Source organism: Mytilus edulis, chromosome 2 (assembly GCF_963676685.1).
Source record: "Mytilus edulis chromosome 2, xbMytEdul2.2, whole genome shotgun sequence".
In the NCBI taxonomy this organism is placed as follows: Eukaryota; Metazoa; Mollusca; class Bivalvia; order Mytilida; family Mytilidae; genus Mytilus; species Mytilus edulis.
In genome coordinates, this window is record NC_092345.1 from 96637994 (window position 1) to 96661884 (window position 23891).

Consider the following 23891-nt stretch of genomic DNA (forward strand, 5'->3'; position numbering starts at 1 on the left):
TGCTTTTGATAACAGCAGAGAGCATTCTGCAATTTTAGTATAGTAAATAGTAGCAGAAAGGAATTTATTTTAGAATTTTTCATTACCTAGGCAGATTTTTCATCTTGCAAATACAGTTTTAAAGGACAAATGACATTGTTTGCTGTTATCTTCTAATTGTGACCAATCTGAAATGATGTATTTTTCTTAAACCATAAAATAAAGCATTTCTTTAAAAATAAAAAAACTCTGTCCTGTTACCGTTGTCCTGTTACTCAAGATACTTTCATGTTACCGACATATCTGTCTATATTTAAGTATATTTCTAAACCTTTTGTATTGCAAATGCTAAAACCAATAATCGGCATTTGATAAACTATTGCAGGATATACTAGTAAACCATAAATAGTGTCTTAAACTTATTTCTTATTCCCATTAGACACTTTTTAAAATTGATTCACTTTGGTAACAGGAAAGAACTGGATTTTTTTATACCATTTTTAAAATTGCCATTGTTACCACATTTAACAATTGTTTGAATTACAGACAATAGTTCCTAGATCCCCAATGTATGTTCTTCGATTTGTGTTATTAAAACACCAGGTCTAAAGATTTTTTTAGGTTTTTTTTTCTTATTTCCAAAAATTAGACTTTTTCAGATACTGTCTCATATACACTGTACAATTTGGCAAGCTGTCTAGTTAGGCTGCATCTGGGTCTAGGGCACACAGGCTAATCTGGCCCGGAACTCTTCAAGTCATGGTGCAGCTGTTGTTTTTGTTTTCTTTTGAATTGTCTTGCATCCGGGGCTTCTGTAGATTACATTCAGTATGGGTTTCCCTTATTGTTGACGGCCACACATAAACGATGGCATATACATCCTTGTCTATTGGTAATTGAATGATACCTATCTCATTTGCGATGTTTCTACATCTAGATATTTCAACAAGCGCAGTATAATTGTCCGTTCGCACGTTGCAATCTGTGTTAGCTTTTGTTTTGTATTATCTGTTTTTTCGGATTAATAATTTCATGTTAGGCACAATCGATCTTATATTTTCTATCTGGTATTCTTAATTGAAAAAGTCATTCAAAATGAATAACTTGAAGGTGGTCTTATTCACACCTACATCATTCATCATGCCATAATGGATTTACTTTTAACATTCACATAGGCATGTGAAATGCGATTTGCTTTTTATATTTAAAGCAATTAGTGTCTCAAACAGGAGTATGCACATAAGTTGTTATTTTTAAAAGACGTTAGTCGAGATTTTAAGGAAATTACTGAAGAATGTATGACCAAAACTATGTCTAATCAGAAAGTGTTTTTAATAGTACGAAAGATAAATAAAATAATTATTAGATTAGCAGAAATATCGACTGTAAAACATTGGCAATGATAGACAACAGCTTTTTGTAATTATACTTGTATATTAGGATGGTCAAATCATCGTTAGCGATATGTTTAAGCTTTATGTATTTTTTAAAACCCAAAGCGCTCATAATTCAGGAATCTTAATGTATACGACAATCAAAATCTTCGGAAATATGAATAAAAGAGTTTATGTCTACTTTGATTCTTCCTATAGAAAATAGAAATCTATTTATCTTTCACAATGCATAAATCTAAATGTTTACATTTTCATTCTCAAGCACTGTGTTGACAACGCTGCATATGTGCTTTGGGGGGATAAAGTTTTCCACATTGGCAAAGTTTGCCGCTTGTATAGATGGATTTGGTTTCACTTACTCTTTTATTGTGCATTTTAGTCATATAGTTCTAATGTTTTGGAGTACTTATATATACATGCCTGGGTTTAACAGTTCGGGTATTGGGTGTTTCTGTGAAAGGCAAACACAGAAAAGCCCTCCGTACGCACCCACTAAATGTATAAAATATTGATTTTAATTTACATCCAGGAAGTTGAACCAAGGGAAACATTTTGTTAAAATGGAATAATGTAAATATTTTGATTGTTTGCTGTTTACTCAACTTGTCTTAAATCACTTAAGCAAACCTGCGATTTCATTAGGCCTCGATAAACTCAAATTAACAATTAAAGCTCCCATTTGACGAATGTAATTTCATATCGTGAAATCCGTTTTTTGTCTACTTTGACAAGTGTGCCTTATGTTAGCAGATGTTAAGATATCTGCATACAAAAAATCTGATAAAATCACTTACAAAACTCAAATTAAATGAGAAACGTCCTTCGGAGAAATAATTTGTATATCAAAACAATGGTCTAATAAAAATTGTATTTCTAAAAAACAGCCACTTAAAACACAACATATTGGTAAAGGTATGTTGTTTAGTCACTTCTTACATTACTACACATGAACAGATTAAATCATCCCGGGGTTGTAGATTTGTATGTCCAGATGTTGTGGAAAATATTTTATTGTAAGGATATGTTCAGGTTACAAATGTTTTGGGCCGATAGGGATATACAGTTATAACTGACAAGTTTTCACTTGCAATAGTTTTCGATTACTATATTTGTAAAAAAGTAAGAATATATTAAGTGTAAGAGTCAAATTCACGTCAGTATAGCTTAAGATCAATTTTAGTCATTTGAATAAAAAGCATAAAATTTGTATCTAGTGACGTTATGACAATAACAACAATAATTTTGTAAAGTAGATTTGAATAATGCGACTTCACTTAGGATATGTAGAACGACAAGTGGTAAAAGAGCCTAACCCTATCCTATTGTTGGACCGTTTTTGAAACATAACAATATAATAACAAGGCAGATAATTAAAATATGTACACATTTAACAACAAAAATACCATAGAAAAAAAGACGGACGATATTTTCGTTCGCTATTTAGGATGTTTTGACAACCAAAGCTTTCCACGAATTCATAATGCTTATTATTCCGTCAATACATAGAACAGTGCATGACTTATTGTTATGAACAAAATATTTGAGAAAAAAACGCACAACGATTTGTGACGTCTGTGACGCAGTATAAATCATACACTATATGAGGAAGGGACACAGAATTGAGACTGGACATATATTTGAGGCTCACGTATCTATGAGTGAACCTTTAGAGTTTAGATGTAACCACATTTAACATAACACCGTATTATGAAATATTACTTTAGACATGATGTTTCATTCTTTAAGCAAGCAAGAAGTGATATCACGTACAATAAATGTTCATTGGTATATTTTTATAGTTATTTACAACACATTAAGTGAACAACAAGGCACGTATGGTGCATACATACGGAATCTATCGACTGCCTTAGCATGGCTTCTATCAAACAGTTAACATTCACAAATTTCAGGCTATGAAGTCAATTCCAAGAATTCTTCGCCAATTATGATAACATTTACAATAACAATATTGAAAAAAAAAACAATTTTATGTGTTTTCCTAAAATTATAGATATGATAGTTATGCTAGATGCAACGCTTATACAAGCAATGTGTTTCTTCTAATTTGACCATGCGTTATTACGTTATTATATTTAATATGAATAAAAGGAAATGTTTGGTATGCTTAGATAAGACAGATATGAACCCAAAGCGCCAAAAAACAAGAAAGCCAAAGTAGATTAACTTCGATTAGTCTTTACACGATCAATTCAACAGATTAGTTTCAGATGTCGTATAAAGTCCGAACTGAGACATAAATATAACTTGCTTGAAAATTTGAAAACAAAATAGTTTATAACTTGCATACATCCGAGGTGCTTTTGTGGATTTATCTAAAATTAAACACGCTTAAACGAATATTTTAAATCAAAGGATGTATAAGAACCGAAACAGATCAAAAGTTATATACCAAAAACAGACCTTTGAATAATAACAGAATCCATATTAAGGCAGTTTTGTCTGAGGAAGTTGAAACTTTAGATTTTTAATAATTTTTAATTTTATAAATGTTTGTTATACATCATTTCACCTGGAGTATAAAGGCGATATACTTATCATATTGCAGTCTGATTATAAAATCTATAAAGGTAAGCGAACACAAAATAAAACCAAAGTTGTATATTTCTGTTTGACGAGTCAGGCAGTTTCTAAAAAATATCTCATTGAACATACCCTTATTCTCCAATTCATCAGATTCATCAATAAAACAATATCATATTATTTCATAGACAAATGATCCTCCTACGCAAAATAAATTCTTTGTTTCAGATATGTATTACATTAATAGTTATCCCATGATGACGCGGTGTGTCAGTGTAAGATCACCCCGATGGCCGGAAGCCAGAGGGTGATCTAACACTGACACACCAAGTCCGAATGGGATAACTATTTTACATCCCAGCTGTTTTAGATTAGACGAAAAACCATTTACAAATCATAAAATCTAGTTTAGAACGCCACACAACTATTATATTATAATTTATATATTACTATATGATGTAACCCTTAATGACCCCCGAACACGATGAGTAGATATCAAATAATGTCAACTCGCCCCACTTGCCAATCGGCCCACACTGTATCGCCACTTTATAAAAAAAATGCCCCACTCTTGTTTACCGACTCGCCCCAATTTGAAAAAGTGTAAAATCAAATTGAACAATTAGTCTGACAACTCACTTATTAACGAAAAGGGTTGAAACCCCCCTGAATACAGGTCTGCCAACTCGCCCCATTTATAAAAATATCTTGCTTCCTTTAAGTATGTTAAATTACTAATAGTTCGTATCCAGTCGTCCTGGTGTAGTGGAACGTGTCGTGGCTTGATATTCTAAAGGTCTTGAGTTCGAATCCCAGCATGTACACTGGATTTTGTCTACGTGAATTTTGATAGATAGTCTTTTCCGTATAATTAATTATAAGTTTTATAGTGGATTTGGCATTCCCGCCAAAATGTTACAGAACAAAGGAAAGCATGCATAACAAAGACACTCAAACTGGTGTGATCTGGTAGGGGTGATCCGGCTCAGAACAAAGGAGCTGTTAGAACAAAGGAGCTGGGATGTAATTTTACATACATATTACATATACCATTGTTATCAACTAGTTGTTACAACCAGACGATATTATTTTTGTTTTATATTGGATAATTTTACTGATTGTGTAGTTAGTTTAGATTATCCTTTGTTTCTCTGAAATTGGGAAAGATAGGATCATTTTCTTCTTTAAGATACGAGATTGTTGTAATCCGTTTGTCTTATTTGTAACAAATATTTTCTATGTTCTCATCTTTTATATAATGATAGAAACGAAATCTAGCAGTTTTACATTGTTTTCTTTCTTTTTATCATACAAATATGATATAAGATGAATTCTTATAAATTAATGTCTTTGATAATTTCAGTAAATTATTGATAAGGAAAACAAAGAATCCGAAATAGTAAAAACATATATGGCTCAATGGCAAAGAACTTTAGAACTTGATACCATTAAAGATATACGATAATTATAAAATTCTAATAAACAATAAAATTATCATGACTAACCATTTATATTCAGTTAGAAGATCACTGGCTTATATCTCTTAAAATGAAGAAATCCTGCACTTATGACTATAACTAGCTATAAAACCAGGTTCAATCCACCATTTTCTACATTAGAAAATGCCTGTTCCAAGTCAGGAATATGACAGTTGTTATCCATTCGTTTGATGTTTTTGGACTTTTGATTTTGGACTTTCCTTTTTGAATTTTCCTCGGAGTTCAGTATTTTTGTGTTTTTACTTTTTAGTTGGCAGTTTAAGTTTTTTGTAGAAACTTTGTTAGGACCGATTTTATTTCGATATGTCTTACTACGAAATATGATAGATATGACCTTTGATGTCTACAAGAATATTTATTATATTTTGCACAATCTTTACGATATGCACAACCACTGTCATTCTTGAAGACATGCACGCATAATACTTCTGTTTTCATTTGTCAAATCAATAGTAAATTATACATATATTAATTCGTTCTCGACTTATTTTTTAAGAATAGATGTATTAGTTAATGTTCAATTGAATCATTTCTTTCCAATAAAGAACGATTTAAATTTGTTTGGTAAATGATTATATCACATTCAATAGTGTTCTTTATATATGAAATAACTCACTGGCTTTGCTCTAAAAACAAAAAAGTAAAATCACAAAAATATTGAACTCCGAGGAAAATTTAAAACGGAAAGTCCTTTATCATATGGCAAAATCAAAAGCTCAAACACATCAAACGAATTGATAACAACTGTCTGTTCCTGACTTGATACGTGCGGGTTTTTTATGAAGAAAATGGTGGATATCACCTGATTTTATAGCTAGCTAAACCTCTCACTTGTATGACAGTCGCATCAAATTATATTATATTGACACTGACGTGTGAACAAAACAAACAGACTTAATAGGTTAAAATTTCAAACATAGGGGTACACTAGTCAACATTGTGTTAAATCTTAATCACTTAAAACAAACAAATAAGTTACACAGTGTCATCAGTCTCTATGTCGACTTTATTCCAGTCTAAGTTTTTTTGTTTCTTCAGAAAATGTAACCAGACGTTGCGAGTCAGATGGAAGCTGGTTTGTTATTGCAGATACCAATAAGACCTGGTCCGATTATAGCGCATGCGTAATGAATAATATTCCTGTCAATGGTGTCCCTGGACAACCAGTCCCTGCTATCATCAAGGTGAGCCAATTAAATCATAACTCGAATAAATGGATGCATGAGATAATGTAGTTTTATGGATTCATGGCATTTCTCTACTCGACAAGATTATACATTGAAAATTTAACTGTTATTTAGCTATTAAGATACGGTGTCGAATGTTGGTTTTAATAATCTAATACGACAATAGACAAACTTTATCATTTACAATAATTGTGCACTGTTTTTGTCTGTAAAATTCCATCATAAATAGCCGACCATTCTTACACATCTGAATTTGAGGACCCAATGCTTGTCTGTCTTTTGATCATTCAAAATAGTATAAAACTTTTGACATAGAACACTTCATAAAATCTTTAAAAACGATAGAGGAAGTGCAAAAAATAAATAAAAGATCTTTTAAATTTTCGTGAAAATGCAGTCACTGCTTTAAGAAAAGTTGCGAATATCACGTGCAGACAAACATACCAAGGAACAGACTAGGGATATCTATTCATTAATTTTCATTTACGTGTATTTTCTTATAATCAAAGAATATATATAGGTGTTATCATTCTTTTAAATATATGTACATTATAAATATATATTTGACAACCTTTTGAATTGTAGGACCACATGGACAACCTTACAATTATGAAACACACTGGTTATGGATTGTCGTTAGCGTCTTTATTAGTTGCAGTAATCATAATGTTATACTTCAAGTAAGTTATAAATCAAGTTTCTATTTGACTTCTGTTTTGATTAATATTTAGATTTCCTTTTACTATTTTCTACCTAATGTCAAGTTTGTTTAGATTTACGCAGTTAAAAATTAAAATGCAATTAAACTAACAAACATATAAGAAGTACCTTAACATTTTCTTTCAAGGAATAATATGCCTTTCTATATGTTTTTAAAAAAATACTACTTTTATCTAGCAAATAATAATTGAGGTGCTAAACTGAAAAAAAATTAAATCAATAATTCAAAATCTTAAATACACTCATAATACGTACAGTTAGACTCGAAATTAACATTTTCTTCATCGCTTTCAAACGTTTCGAAATATCTGACTTAACCTAAACAAGATTTTTGTGTTTTTTGTTTCAGAAAGCTGCATTGTCCACGGAATACCATTCATCTTAATCTTTTCTTGTCGTTCATCCTGAGAGCTATCATATCTTTCATTAAGAATGGTATTATGATAGAAGGTTTAGGATTTTCCAGTGACGTCTACTATAACGAAAAAGGACAGTTAGCTTTTCTCCCAGAAGGATTAGTAAGTTAAATGTTGGCCAACAAATGTTTCTATTATTTTTCGTTAAATAGTAAATGTATAAAAGAATCTGCTTGACTTACAGCTGACAAGATAACTGAACATGCAGTTGAGCATTTGAAATTGCTTCTTCAATAATTTAAAAGTACATAACGTTATTCTGTTTTCCCGAGTATCAATTATTGTGTCATTGATAGAAATAACTTTGATTGGGTAACTTCAAACTCTACTGGAATATAAATGTAAAGAAACATTGCAAAATAAAATAAATAATAAATGAACAAAAATCACATTTTAATTAAATTTTCTGATTTGATATAAAAACGGAAACCAAACTTAACATCATTACATAAAAATTTGTGTCAAATATCGTGTTGACTGTTAATTTGATTGATATTTTCTTCACGTCATTATTTGTAAAGAATATTTATTTGCAAGAATGAACAGTTTTTCCCTTGAATTGCGTTTAAGATAATTTTTATGGTTTTGCATTATATTTGTTCCTGGATGTATAACCACTATGTTGAAAAGTAAAGCGATACGGAGTTATTCTCTTTGCTAAATCAGTTCTTAACAGAATTCACAAAATACTCCAGATACAAATCCATAATATAGACCAAAATGTCTTTCCTTTGCGAAATGTTTAAAGGGAATAGTCGGGATTAATAGATGTATTAGACGAGTGCAACATCACAAGAAACCATTCAGATTCGACTGTCCTCTGGTTATTTATATGCAGAAAAGTTTCGATGCTACATTTTCTATAGTTCATATCATTTCAGTTATCTTGACCATAATGAATTAGTTTTTCATTTTGCGTGGAAATATTTTATAAAAACATCCAACCCTACTTTACGAAGATTTGATGAAATAAAATATCGATATTTTCCCTTTGTGAATTTTCCTTACACGATTTTATTTTAATGTTGATAACGTCATAATGTAAGGATTGTGTTTTTCTGTGTCATGTTATGATTTTCTCTTTACAATTCAATCCCATGCCTTTGAAAATAATTGATTTGTACAAGAAATGCAAAACTTGTATATGACTTACTGTCTTAAGCAAATACCCATCGGGTTTGTTCCTTTTGTGTTTGTATATATGTTAGCGTTAATTTATTGTACATTTTGAGCATAATAAAACCAACAATCTTCGAAATTTTATGCAAAAGTTCGTAACCTAATGGACGTTAGATATATAAATATATATCTATATAATAAAGGTTGAGCCAAATAAGTTAAAACTATCAAATATGTTTGTCACTTCCAAGGTTTCCCCAGTGTGTCCCGATTGATTTATTCTACAGCAGAAAAAAAAACAATAAATAAATGTTTCGGACTGACAGAAGTGAACAAAATATAATAATCACCTTTTTTTTTCTATCAAATGTAGTGTTGAAGGAAATTTCCTTCATCTTCTTTTACTACCGAGATGTTAACGGCCTTGGCTACCCATGATGATTTCAATGTGCCTGTGAATTTAATGTGTACACTTATAAATCGAATTATCTTGTCTCTTTACTATAACTTCTGTAGATGTTCATTCTCCACCGATGCCTTTTTATGAGATTGTTTGACCACTAATGACTAATGAACCCAGCAATCATCTCAATAACGTATCATGGAAAATCAAATATATAAAGTTTTTGTGTGAAGAATTTCAATTTGTGGAAAAATGTAAAAATCTCCAGTGATATAATTTTATATAGCGACACACAACGTATCACCATTTACTTTACTTGGTTATAACAATTAACAAATGGCTTTACTAGCAATGAGGTGTAGCATTGTCTTTTGAATCAAGCATCGAGTTTTATAACATTTAAAACCTATTCGTGCTAAACTATATAATTGTATTTGCTATTAAATTAACCCTGGTTACCGAAGTGATAATAGTCTATGATGATACTGTAACAATATACATGCAGTTTCACGTTATCAGGTTTATTTACATAAGGAAAATACTGTACTAAGTCTTGTGTGTGACATTTGTTTTCCATTCGTTTAGTGTATCTGAGCTTTTGATTTGGCCTTTTGGTTTGAATTTTCCGTTTGAATTTTCCCTGGAATTTGGTATTTTTGTTATTTTACCATTTGGTATTTTTGAGAATAACGTTTATTCGTCAAAACAAAAAAAGTAGTCACTTTTTTCAACTTTTTTGTTATTTCCATCAGCAGGATGTTATTTTTTTATCAAAACATAATTTAAAACTCAATATTAAATAGATCTGCTTGTGCTATCTTGTCCTGAAATTATTATTATAATTTTACAGAAGATGCGGGTGTTTGGTTTGTTTGGGGTTATTTCTTTTTTTTTTTTTGGGGGGGGGGTAAATCAAGAATACAGTAGACTAAAAACACAAAAATTACGGTTTACAACAATAGCAAGGTGTTTTATACAAGATGTCAACTTTTGATTATTTTCAGCATTGGGAATGCCGGATGTTTATGACAATCGTAAACTATATAATGGCTGCTAATTATGCTTGGATCTTTGTGGAAGCCTTGTACCTACAGATGTTAATATCAGTAGCTGTGTTTACAGAAAAGAAACATTTACATATCTATATGCTTCTAGGATGGAGTAAGTATTGAAATACAAGAATTCAAACAAAACTGTGATTGTGAAAAAATATTTGAAAAATAAAGAATTTGTTGAGACATGTTCATATTTTTATTTTCCATGGAGAATTTAGCGTAAACATCTGGTAGTTGATCGTTTCCGTCTACCTTTGATAAGCAATTCAAACATCAGTTTTTTAAGACCCCGATCGATTTATTACTTTCAAACAGTGGTATACTACTGTTGCCTTTTTATCAAAAACATATACTCTCAAATATTCGTGCTACAAGATGATGTGTATGTGTATAATACAGAAGTTGTGTATGGCTTATGAATCTATTTGATGTAGGAGTACGTTCAACTACATATGCACAGTACGAACTCATGAAATAAATTCAAGAAAAAATATTGCTGAAATATACGTTCTATTTCTTAAACAATTAAACTGCAACATTCAATTAAGTTTGGATTCGATCTTCCCTCGACAAATTTCAGACCTGAACTAATGACCCACGGCGAATGCACCAGGTTGATACGTAAAATGGTATTTAGATATTGCATTAACAGTCCGATTAAAGATATTAAACTGATCAGAATCAAATATATTTCGAGATTATAGACGATCACCTTTGAACTGATTAATTGATACTACATTTTATGGTTTCAGCATTTCCTTTGGTATTCATTATACCCTGGGTGGCTGTAAGATCAACAGTGGATAATAAACTGTAAGTATGCTTATGTTGGAAACATCAGTTAGTTATCTTTATAAAAACGGTACTCATAATAACATCAAATCAAGAACGTCTGATTACTTCATTCATTTAAAACTCAAGGGACAAAATTTTGATCCCAGATAAAGGGTGTCAAACTCATTTGTGCGAGAACAAGAATTTCATATTGGTTTTCTGATCAAACTTAATTGAAGGCCAATAATAACTTTTAATCTTAGAAATACTATCAGTAAACTTGGTAAAGCCTAAAGGAAACTCTGAGTGAGTTGTTTTTGAAGATTTTTGTTGTTGTCGTGCCTAACCTCATGCTTGCAAATATGTAATCGGTAATTTAAATTTCAGCTGCTGGACAACTTATGACATCCGTTGGGTTGAATGGATTATTCATGGACCAATACTTTTAACTATTGTAGTAAGTTTAATATGTGCATCGTACAAGTAAAGTTGTTTTTCAAGGAATGACTGTAATATGTTTTCTGTCTATGAAGAAATAACATAAAAAAGTGGTGCATACTGAATAACCTGCGAAGCGTCTTATTTTAAAGTGTGCACCACATTTTTTTTGTTAATTCTAAATTGCATTTAAACTGGAGAAAACCATTAAAAAAATGTTGATGACGTCAAGGTCACATGACAAAATTATGGTTATGAACAAAACACTGTCAGACATTTAACATAAAAAAAAATAGATTATTAGTGGATATGGGCCGATTTTGAATATACAACAAATAGTCCGTTTCTATGTATGTTGGTGTTTGTTTTTGTAGCAGTTCAGTGATTCAGTTGTTCCGCGGTTTCCATCATATAACTGGTGTGTTTCCGTCGGTTTTGGTTTATAACCCAGATTTGTTTTCAATTTAATAGAATTATGACTATTAAAGAGCGGTATACTGATGTCCATTTATTTATAAAACTAATTTCTGTTTATATTTTTGTAGATCAATAATTAACTAATTTTTATTTAACACAATGGCGAATTCAGGGGACTTGAAGGGCGTATGCCCCCTTTTGTAACCTTGAACTTAGGATATTATCCTGTAAAGCATGTATAATGTGAATGATAGGAAGTATGTGGTATACGTATATGAGACACCAAACCAAAACAACATAAAATATCAAAACCCAGAAGTAATTATCAGTCGTGAAAAACCTATATTTAGTTAGAATATTAGAAAAGGAGATGAATTCCGCCATAGATGTCAACGCAGTGAATGTGCACAATCATGACAATGTCATGTCCTTTTTGCAAATTTTATGTTCAATGTGTTAAATATAGAACTTATTCAGATACGTTGTGGTCAGATCTCTGTTAGGCCACTCTGAATATAAGTAACATTCCTACATACTTTTTTTACCTTGACACTTTGTAACTTTTGATGACGAAGACTAAGATCAGAAGTAAAACGCCAGGACTTTATTGAAATATAAGAGTCTTTTAAATCAGATGAAGACCTGTTTTTTGTTTATGTACTACAGACAATCGGACAATAAACTCTTTATATATAAAAATGATAACAAATAATTTAGGCGTTCATGTTGTACACTATATCAATCAAAACTACATAGTAATTGCTAAATAATGATGAAAGATTTTACTTTTTTACAGATTAATTTTACCATATTTATCAATATCGTCAGAGTTTTATTTACCAAATTGAATTCGTCGCCGTGTCCAGAGACTAAGAAGTTCAGGTATAGGTAAGTAAGTCTATTAACAATGTACATTTTTCAAAGATTTCTACCTCAGAAATAGATTACCTTAGCTGTATTTGGCAAAACTTTCAATAATGTTTGGTCGTCAATGCTCTTTAACTTCATACTTTATTTAACCTTTTTAACATTTTTTATTCAAGCGTCACTGATGAGTCTTTTGTAGACGAACGCGCGTCTGACGCAACTATAAAATTTCATTCCTGGTATCTATGATGACTTTGTTTATATTGAAAGATTAGATATTCTTTGCGGAATATATATCTCGATTTATTATAACATAAATATAATATAATTGGCCATGAAGAACAATTATGTACATGTATAAACTAACACTTAGTAAATGACAATAATAAATAGCAAAGGTGGGGAATATATTGTTACCGAGTTATTGGCGAATCGTTTATCACTAGCAATTATATTTAGCAATTCTTCGAGTATATACTTTAGTTGCTAACTGTGTTTATTGAAAATATGGAAGACAAACTTACCAGGTTCTAATTTTCCCTTATCCCATTTTAACGCGGAAGCAATGGTTGAATGTTTTATTAAGTTTTCTTTTAGACATTGATATTGGAGCAAACTTTAATAGTTTGCCGTTTTAATAAATAAAGTTGACTGTGAACTTGTATAATTATCTGTTTTGAAAAGCAATATTTCTTTCTATTTAAGAAAATGAATATATTTATTGACGCTATTTTGAGTTTTATTGAACGAAACTCCTTCACTATTAATACTGTCGGAATAATGAACGTGTGATTTGTTTGATCTGCGTTCTTCTTTTTTTTAATTCAGTTATATAAAAAGGTCTTGTTTTCTTTTCAATCAATTAAAAAGTCGCGAATAAGACAACCAAGCATGATGACGTCCAATAAAAGTACATTTTGTGCAGATCACAGAAAAAACGCATATAAACGCTCGGCTAATGTACAAAAATCGTTAGAAAGATGGCGGTAACTGCAGAGAGTTAGTCAAGTCAAAGGTGATCTTTTTCGAAATATCATGGTGTGTGTTATATCTTTGAAAGATCTTGGTGGTGTTGGTCAATTACTACATTTAAATATAATGACTTTCGTAACTATAAAATATAATCATAACATGTAAACATGTATATGGCGGACCAAACTAATATTAGTTCATTAGATTGTGAGAAAGTCACACCAGAACCAAAACGATTCAGCATCTGACTCTGAATCCGATGATCATCATTTACAAAAAAACGTTGTCATGGAAGAAGTTTTATCTCATAATATGGCCTACAGTCCGACACTGACTCAGGAGTACAAATTAACACATCACTGAATACTCCAAATAGACTATCATCCCAACCTCCCTGCGCTTTCATAATGTTCCTTTGACGAAAACCGAGCTTGGTTCAACAGATAATAAGATAGATTGTTATTGCAAATCTCTTCTTGATGTAAATATAACAGTTGATGATATTGAAAAGTCACACATAATAAGGTCTATTTGAGCTTTCTCTCTCAGAAACATGTTTATGTTCATCGCTGCCTTCAAATATTTTTGTAATGAAAAAAATCCATATAGTTGTTGCTAGTAATTTTAATGTCGTATGGAACGAGGGTTGTGTCAATATGCCCTAAATATTATTATCTCGTCGAATAATGAGTTTTGAATGTTCCATTTGTATATTTCATCTATATTCTTTTCTCATAATCTAGCCAATACGTTGTAAGGTATTTAAATACATTGGTAATTTTTATAGGAAAATTTACTTTACTAATTTTAGTTTGATGACTTATTATGTATGTTAGAACTGCAAAATACCTGCATGTAAAATTGGATTTATTTTATGGAAGTACTTTGTTTCTTGATTTACAAAAAAGATACGAGAATGTGAATAAAAAAATTAAGAAAATTGATATGGATTTCAAGCAATTTAAAAATAAAATCATGCAGGAATTTTACAAATTGGTTTTATTGAACTTTATGTTCAGCATGATATATTGGTGTAAGTTTACTAAGAAAACATTACAAATAACAAACGGCTCATTAGATTGTAGATTTCGTACCAATTATTTTTTATAATTATATGACCTAGATGTTATGTACAAGTTTACCGAGGGTAATATGAAGAATTATGTTAGCATTGAATGTCAATTCATATGAAACAGACACATCTCGTTTTGATTTTACTGACAAGACACCATCTTGTTTTACATAATCTAACGATAGATATATCCTTTTTCCGTAAATAAGCTGAATTGAAACTGTCCTAAATGAGGTCACATTATTGTCGTACATGACAATAATATACCAGTGATATTTTAACTTATCTGCACAATAATGAACCAAACAGGGAACTACTTTTTCATTATTCCGTTTATATAGAAAATAAAAATCACGAAAATACCAAAATTCTGATGCAAATTCTAAACGGAAAGTCCCTATTCAATATGCAAATCAAAACCTCAAACACCTCAAACGAGTAGATAACAACTGTCATATATATGAATTGAACAAAATAAAATTGAGAATGGAAATGGGGAATGTGTCAAAGAGACAACAACCCGCCCAAATAACAAAAACAACAGCAGAGGGTCACCAACAGGTCTTCAATGTAGCGAGAAATTCCCGCACCCGGAGGCGTCCTTCAGCTGGCCCCTAAACAAATATATACTAGTCCAGTGATAATGAACGCCATACTAAAACTCTGTTTTGGGGGTCTTAATCATAGATAATGTCGATTTAAAGAGTCTGTATTACAATTTTACGAAACAGATATTTTAAAGAGCTATCTGTTGCTGTTGAAAGATATATGGAAAAAAATAGTTTTACATGTGTTGTTTTTTTTTTCGAAAGAAAACTTACATGTATTGTTGCAAATCAAACTATATTGGTTTCGTTAAGAATATCCTTCTTATACATTTTTAAATAAATTTTTACAATTTACTAAAAACAAAATCATGAATGTATTTTCCTTGTCTACATGTATCTGTGCCATTGTAAGAACTTTAACTGAGGCTTAAGGTATGCTCATGGAGCTTCAATACTTTGAATGTAAGTTCAGGTTAAAAAGAATTTAAAATGACTATGTGTGAAACAAGATTAAGCTTACCCCTTTTCTGCAACGTGTTCTAAAATCGTATAGACTGTTTTAAACTATTGTCATAGATAAACGGGTTAAGGCTTAACACAAGCTTATCTGGACATCGAACTCCAAGGGAATCTTACAAAGTCATGCGTTCAATCTCGTGCCATAATACCTGTCTTTTCGCTCATTTATTTTAAAATATCGAATATATTACAGTTTTAAAACGTTATATTAACATGCAATATTTAAATTCATTTTATGGATCAAAATGAATGTCAGTATAGACTAAAAAATTCTAACAAAAAGTTTTTATTCTAAAAAAAAATATAAAACTGATCAACCAACAATTGTTTTATGTTTCTCTTTTTAACTGTACAATATTATTCTGACCCTCTGAAAGACAAAAGTAATTATATGTTTATTTTATTGTAAATTAGATCAATTAGCGTCGCTTTAGATTACATTATTGCATTTAAGAATGGCTATGAAGGGATTGCATATTACAAAGCTCTGCTGGTTGCTTTGCTTACATGCAGGTTTCAGTTTATATCTTTACTTTCAATTTTTTTCTATTTCATAATATCTTCCATTTCAAATGTTTCCTTTAAAATTAGCAATGTTCGTAGAAATTTAACTAATGAGTTCAATAGTTTATACAATTATGACACATTTTGCCTATGCAGCAACGAACGAATTGTCCTTTGTTTTTCAAATGAATAGATAGACGTTGTTATCATAAATGTCTGTACTCTTCTTGATGTTATATATTTCTTTTATTTCAGGAGACTTGCAAAGTCAACGCTTGTTTTAATCCCATTGTTTGGTGTACACTATATGGTGTTTAGTATAATATTTCAAATTGTGGAGACCCAGTCAAAAGGACTCGGGTTGCTCATTTACTTTTACTTGGAAATTTTCTTTAATTCATACCAGGTAAGCAATATACATTCTATTTACTTTGTTCCCGGTAAGCAATATATTTTTTTATGAACTCCTACTAGGTAAACAATGGGATTTTATGTTAAAATTAAAATTTAAGATCAGTGTATATTTTTGTCGCAGTTTTCGTTGCTAGTGACATGCTTCTTTGTATTTTGTGATATATTTTATTGATTCAAAACTTAAATGGACCATTGAGTGTTTATGGTATCTCTTTTATGGTATAATCTATTTTGAGGGTAACAGCAAACGAACAGTTACAAATTTTACAGAAACAAACGAAATTAACTAGTACTAGTAATACATGCTACGAATGATCAGTAGCACCCAGAATATTGGACAGAACAGCAGACAACACTAATTATCGAGAAAAGAAACATTTACAACATGATACCTGCAAAGTTTTAAGTTTCGATAAGTAATTTGACTATAACAGGATCATTCACTCTGCAGGAAAATGACGCGTGCCATTTCGACTCCCCCGAATAAAGTACAGATAAAGAAAAAACAACCAAGAATAAGGCATGGCTCAGATCTTTGACTTGGTACACAGATTTGTCGAAGATGTAAAAAAAAACTAAAAAACCTGCGCAGTATAGCTAACCAAGATGTGATCAATACGTTAAACAAGAAAATGATAGACGTCAAAGTTTAAAATTATTGCACATTTGTAAATTATATGTTCATGATTTACTTTAACACTTTCACTACTGAATTTATTTTTTTTGCGGGATTCTCTAGCCGAAATTTATTTGCACGAGCCGTTTGCCTGACCGGGGTTAATTTGACATGTGCTACAGCAAAAGCGACCTCGTAGTTTGGTCGTTGAAAACTCAGGAACCGTAGCAAGTTGTGCGGTCAAATTTTAATAAAATGTAGATGAATATCATAGGTTGAGCGTCCGTAGACTGTTCATAGAGAAAGAAGCAGTTTTCCTTAAAAACGCGTGTCGATAGCAAAGATTGATTGAGTCGGAAGATAATTTTTGTCATTGCGAACCGTATATCACTTTTACTTACATTCGGCAACATTTCTTATGCAGCCGTGTGTTTCAAAATGCTATTTCTATGAGCCACTGAATTATTTTCCCTCAAAACCGTTTCCGTTTTCGTTTTCTTGGCAAAAATACCTATTGTAAATCGAGACTGTCGTTCACGTATATTTTGACCGCCATTTGTTTGCGGTTTCGAAAGAAGAAAGATAACTCGGGTTCGATAACGGACAATAACTCTTTCAGACAATTTGTATAAATACCCCCAGCGATGATGTGCGATCATGAACTAATTAATAACCTATTGCAACTAAAATTTTCAATTACAAACACGTTTTGCAGGATCTCGATATTGACGACTTCAAGTCTAAACCTCCTGATTGCACTTGTGCTAGTTCCCAATTCACGTTATTACCGGTGACCTCAACATTATTAATAACACTTCTCTACGAAATGCGTTATCGAAAGGTCTGAAATATCGTGAGCCTAAATCCATCAATTGGAAATACAACTTTAAAATTTTGATGGATTCAGTTGAGGATTATGCCAGGCAATGGGCTAAGCGCGAGAAGGAAGACGTAGACACTCTTTCCGAATGGATTAAGGCAGTGAGGTCGTTAATACAAATCAGAATTAAGAAACTGGATGGGTCTATCAATGCCCATGCTACGTCAAAATTTAAAGACTCAAATGTTGCAAAACACCTATCCTACCTCCATGACAAATATGTTGTTGTCCCCGCAGATAAAGCCCCAAACAACATCGTTTTTGTATGTAAAACTCATTACATTAACTGCTTGATAAACGCAGTAGGTATTGACAATTCACTTGAAAACTCAACATATACCCTCACGACACTTACCAAAGAGGAAATCCTGGATAATCATAGGTCTGTTCTGTGTTCCTTTGGAATTTCAACCAAAGATGAAGAACTGGATCTGCCATCACTGTATTGGATACCTAAACTACATAAGTGTCCTTACAAACAACGGTATATTGCTGGGTCTTCAAAGTGCTCCACGAAACCTCTTTCTAAATTATTAACATCTACTTTATCAGCAATCAAAGACGGGCTTTAGAGTTGTTGTGAAACTGCCTATTCTAGAGGGGGCGTGAATCAGATGTGGATACTTAAAAATTCCAAAGATCTTTTAGAGTACATACAATCTAACTCTCTTTCACCTTGTAACAGTATCAAAACATTTGACTTTTCTACTTTGTACACTAGTATTCCACATTCCAAACTAAAAGACAAATTGATTGAGTTGGTATTGCTTTGCTTCGTAAAAAAGAATGGCCAACGTAGATACAAGTATCTTGTCTTGGGCAGGGATAAATCCTACTTTGTAAAGGATCACTCTGATTCAAACAAAAAATTCTCTGAAACTGATATTATCAAGATGCTTGATTTCTTGATTGACAACATATTTGTAACGTTCGGGGGGCGTGTTTTTCAACTGACTGTCGGCATTCCAATGGGAACAAACTGTGCCCCTCTACTTGCCGACTTGTTTCTTTATTATTATGAGGCTGACTTCATGCAGGAACTTCTTAGGAAAAAAGATAAGAAGTTAGCAATATCCTTTAACTCTACTTTTCGCTATATAGATGATGTTCTTTCACTAAATAATTCAAAATTTGGTGACTATGTGGAACGCATCTATCCAATGGAGCTAGAGATAAAAGATACTACAGATACAGTTACGTCGGCCTCATATCTTGACTTACATCTAGAAATTGACAATGAGGGTCGGTTGAAAACAAAACTTTACGACAAAAGAGATGAATTCAGCTTTCCAATTGTGAACTTTCCATTTCTAAGTAGCAACATTCCAGCAGCACCTGCATACGGGGTGTATATCTCCCAGTTGATACGATATTCCCGTGCTTGCATTTCCTATCATGATTTTCTTGATGGAGGGTTGCTGCTCACAAGGAAGCTATTAAACCAAGAGTTCCAAATGGTGAAGTTGAAAGCATCCCTTCGTAAATTTTACGGACGCCATCACGAGTTGGTTGACCGTTATGGAATAACCGTTTCACAAATGATATCGGATATGTTCCTTACATCGTAACTACAATCCCCATCCCTTTCATGAATGTGACCTACCGAATTAGACCATTTACCGGATTTGTTATCACATAAGCAACACGACGGGTGCCGCATGTGGAGCAGGATCTGCTTACCCTCCGGAGCACCTGAGATCATCCCTAGTTTTTTGGTGGGGTTCGTGTTGTTTATTCTTTAGTTTTCTATGTTGTGTCGTGTGTGCTGCTGTTTGTTTGTCTTTTTCATTTTTAGCCATGGCGTTGTCAGTTTGTTTTAGATTTATGAGTTTGACTGTCCCTTTGGTATCTTTCGTCCCTCTTTGATAAAAGTTTTTAACTGCATCGATGGGACTTCCTTACTTTATGACTTAACCCCAGTAAGTCCATTAATGTATTAAGTCTTCCACATGTGAACGAGATGAAGCTTTCCAGTAAATAAAAGTATTAAATCAAGCCAAAAAGTGGCTTTTTTTCTATTTAAATCCATGAAATTTTAAAATAAATTTTATTTGGTCATGGGGGTTATATAATATAAAAAATATTCAAACATAAATAAATGTACTACAGATAAGCAAATATTCAGCTGCTTCTCAAAAAAAGGAGCCTAGTGAATTTATTTTTTTGGAAAATTGTAAAAATTAAAATCTTAACTAGTATGTAGTCAAAATTTAGGATGTATAAGATAACATAAAATTGACAAATACATCAACTGATGTTTGTTAAAGCAGCACAAATAAATACTGAAAGGTGACAATTAATATTTTAAATTTATTTCCATTATAGTTTAATTTATTAATCACATGAAGTACAGCTAGGCAAAAAAGATCATATCATATGCAGACAACTACTGGGTACTGGTATTTTTTTAAAATAATGATATGCACAAACAGATGCAAGTCGTTGAAAACTATTGCCAACAAAGGGATTAAAATACATGTTTTACTGCAAAATACAGTTTTAAAATTCATTGATGGAAAGCTACATCAGGGAGCTGATATAGTTTGTAATAAAATTTGGAAGCTATGAATTTTTTTATTGTTGTTGGGCTATTGTTGGGCTATTTAATGGAATGGTTTGTCAAAAGGTAAATAAAAATAACTTGAGTGAGGTTGTTATATACTATAACCTATGTTACCAGTCTTTTGATTAATCTACGGTATTACATCCAGTAGAAAGTGTTACTTACATATAAATGTACATGTAAGCCTATATATTAATGTGGTATGAAAATCCTGCTTACATGTACTAGTCCCATAAACAGTGTTAGTTTAAGAAGCTGACTCACAAGGTAGCAACCACAAGACCCTAATATGGTCCCATTATCCCATTTCCAATTTGATCAGTCTTTTCTCTTTAGAGTCCTATATGACTTAGCTTCTGAGAGAAGCAGCAATTTCAATACCATTTGAAGTCTCTTTTTGAACACAATAGAGGTGTTTCCTAGTGCAAAAATGGTTGTTTATATGAAAATTACGATAACAATTTAGGCACTGCCACACTGGTCATTCATCTTTTGTGTTTGTCCCTTCTTTTACATTTTTGTCTTAAAAAAAATAGAGAATAATAACAATTTGTTACATAAAAATAATCATCTTGGCATCTTTCAGTTGTTTTACTCTCTGTCAACAAAATTTGTTTTTCAGAACAACTTTAAAAAATTTTGTATGCTGAACCAGACTTTCAAAAACCTCGGTTTCAAGACGAGATACATCATGGAAAATAATTTACACTCGATTAAAATACGAATAAGATTGCAGAATATTGTGTCATCTTTCCAAACCACTTTTCTTTTAAATAATAAAGCAATGAGATGTGACAACACGTGTTTTTATGAACCGCACTATTTATAGACTCTCCATTTTGTCAATATCCGGTTCTATTTTTAATGGAAGTGGACTTTCGTTTTGTCGACCTAGATACTGCAGTACAGCCTTTCAACGAAAGGAAATAAAACCCGTAGCACTGCAGACTCCTAAAAGTGTCTAAAACGATAATAAAAGACTCGAGCTCTGATTCAATCGGTAATGAAAGGTTGACTGTCAAACGGCAGCGGGAAATAAAAATTTACAGTCGTGCACCTGATGACGATAATCATAGTCTCGATTTCAAGTTGTTTTACAAATATGCTTCTCACAACTCCAAAATTTACGTTCATACATTGTACAAGTTAAACGACTTTCATGACCGCAGGTTAAGTTTTCTAAATGTTTCAACTCGAAATAAAACTCCTGACCACGATTGTTTATGATTCCGCCATTTTGTTTTTCACGAGTTTTTTTCTTCTCAACAATCTTTGAAAAGAACCTATTTTGACAGCGTTTTCACGCCCGATACTAAAATATAGAATGCATTTGATGTTTATCATAACATTTATGGAGCAACTGCACCAATAAACATGTCTAAACGTTATGTTTACTGTTTGAAATGTGACCGTCTAAAAATAGAAAGGATAATTCGCCCTCAGCTCCGCGGTGCCAAAAGGATAATTTCGGCTGGCGCTCGAGGGTGCCAAAAGGATAATTTCGGTACGAAAGGGTTAATTAATAACTTTATTATCTTTTTATATACATAATATATTATCTTCATTTGTGACATATATATTTACAGGGGTTTATCCTTTCTTTGTTGTTTTGTTTCTTCAATTCTGAGGTAAGTAGCGAGTCTAGCTTTTAAATTTTACGTAAAACTTGATATATAGTTTCAATGATTAAGACATCAAAAAGAAAGAAAAAAAGTTAATTATCGAATATAAGAGAAATTGGCAAAGGTTGATATGACAACATCGAGATAAATGAGGCTTTTTTAACAAGTTCTAAAGTGTTGCATATTGAAGATGGCGAAATATACCAAAGAGACATTCAAACTCATAGTTCAAAAATAAACTGAAAGGCCATGCCTAAACAGGACAATGACAATCAAACACATCCCGCTAACATGTTTAACCCCGCCACATTCTGTATGTATGTTCCTATCCTAAGTCAGGAGAGCCTGTAATTTATTGGTTTGTTAATGTGTTACATATTTGTTGCTCGTTCATTTTTTTGTACATAATTTACGCCGTTAGTTTTCTCGTTTGAATTATTTTACATTGGTCATTTCTTGGCCTTTTAAAGTTGACTATAAGGTATTGGCTTTCTCATTGTTGAAGGCCCTACGGTGACCTATAGTTATTAATTTTTTGTCATATGGTTTCTTGTGGAGAATTGTCTCATTGGCAATTATACCACATCTTCTTTTTTATATATAACAATACACAAAATGCAATATAGAAAACTTTAGACTGAGCAACACAAACCGCACCAAAATCTTGGGATGATCTCAGGTGCTCCGGACAGGATAAGCAGATCCGAATTCACAAAAGCAGACGTCGAGTTACTCAGATTAGTAAAACCCCGGTAATAAGTCTCATCAGGGGAAAGTAAAGACAATTCGAACATTTGCGCTATCATCAGTGAGACGGATATTCCATAACAATCAACCAACTCGTGATGGTTTCCGACGATGGAGTCACCTTCACCGTTGAGGACTCTTGGTTTAATAACGTTCTTTTAAGGGGACTCCTGGGTATAAATCAAATTTTTTTCTAATATAGGATTTCGCTATATTTTTTTATAAATGATCTTTATCATATACTAAAAAGAAAAATGAAATAAAAAAAATGGGGTCACCGTTCATTTTAGCTCACAATCTGCCTCCGAAAGAAGCATACATTTTTGTTAATGTCCTTTTTTTCTGTTGAACTAAAGGAAAAAAATGGTAATATCGAAATGAAAAAAAAATTAATTACAGAAATCGCTTAAATTTTACAATTATTTAGTTTATTTACAGCTTATATGAAAACAATAATAAAAAATATAGGTCATCGATGAGTTAAAAAAGATATTTCAAATTTAATGCCAAAAAATGGCATTTTTGCACCAAAGGGAGATAATTTGGAGCTTTGTCAATGATATAAACATTTTAAAAGTTATCTGGGGCCAAACCGAATCGATTTTTTGGGTTAATTTGTTTACCA

General features: G+C 31.8%; 1 protein-coding gene across 3 annotated transcripts in view; it reads left to right on the forward strand.

The window, feature by feature from the left end:
* LOC139513578 (secretin receptor-like) overlaps positions 1-23891 on the forward strand; it is a 120098-nt gene that overhangs the window by 93703 nt on the left and 2504 nt on the right. For all 3 annotated transcript variants that reach the window (XM_071302205.1, XM_071302206.1, XM_071302204.1), the window contains 9 exons: positions 6452-6597; positions 7186-7280; positions 7670-7838; positions 10263-10419; positions 11066-11126; positions 11475-11544; positions 12739-12830; positions 16680-16830; positions 22484-22525. In XM_071302205.1, the coding sequence (XP_071158306.1) occupies positions 6452-6597; positions 7186-7280; positions 7670-7838; positions 10263-10419; positions 11066-11126; positions 11475-11544; positions 12739-12830; positions 16680-16830; positions 22484-22525 (983 nt within the window). The remainder of the gene's footprint in view (positions 1-6451; positions 6598-7185; positions 7281-7669; positions 7839-10262; positions 10420-11065; positions 11127-11474; positions 11545-12738; positions 12831-16679; positions 16831-22483; positions 22526-23891) is intronic.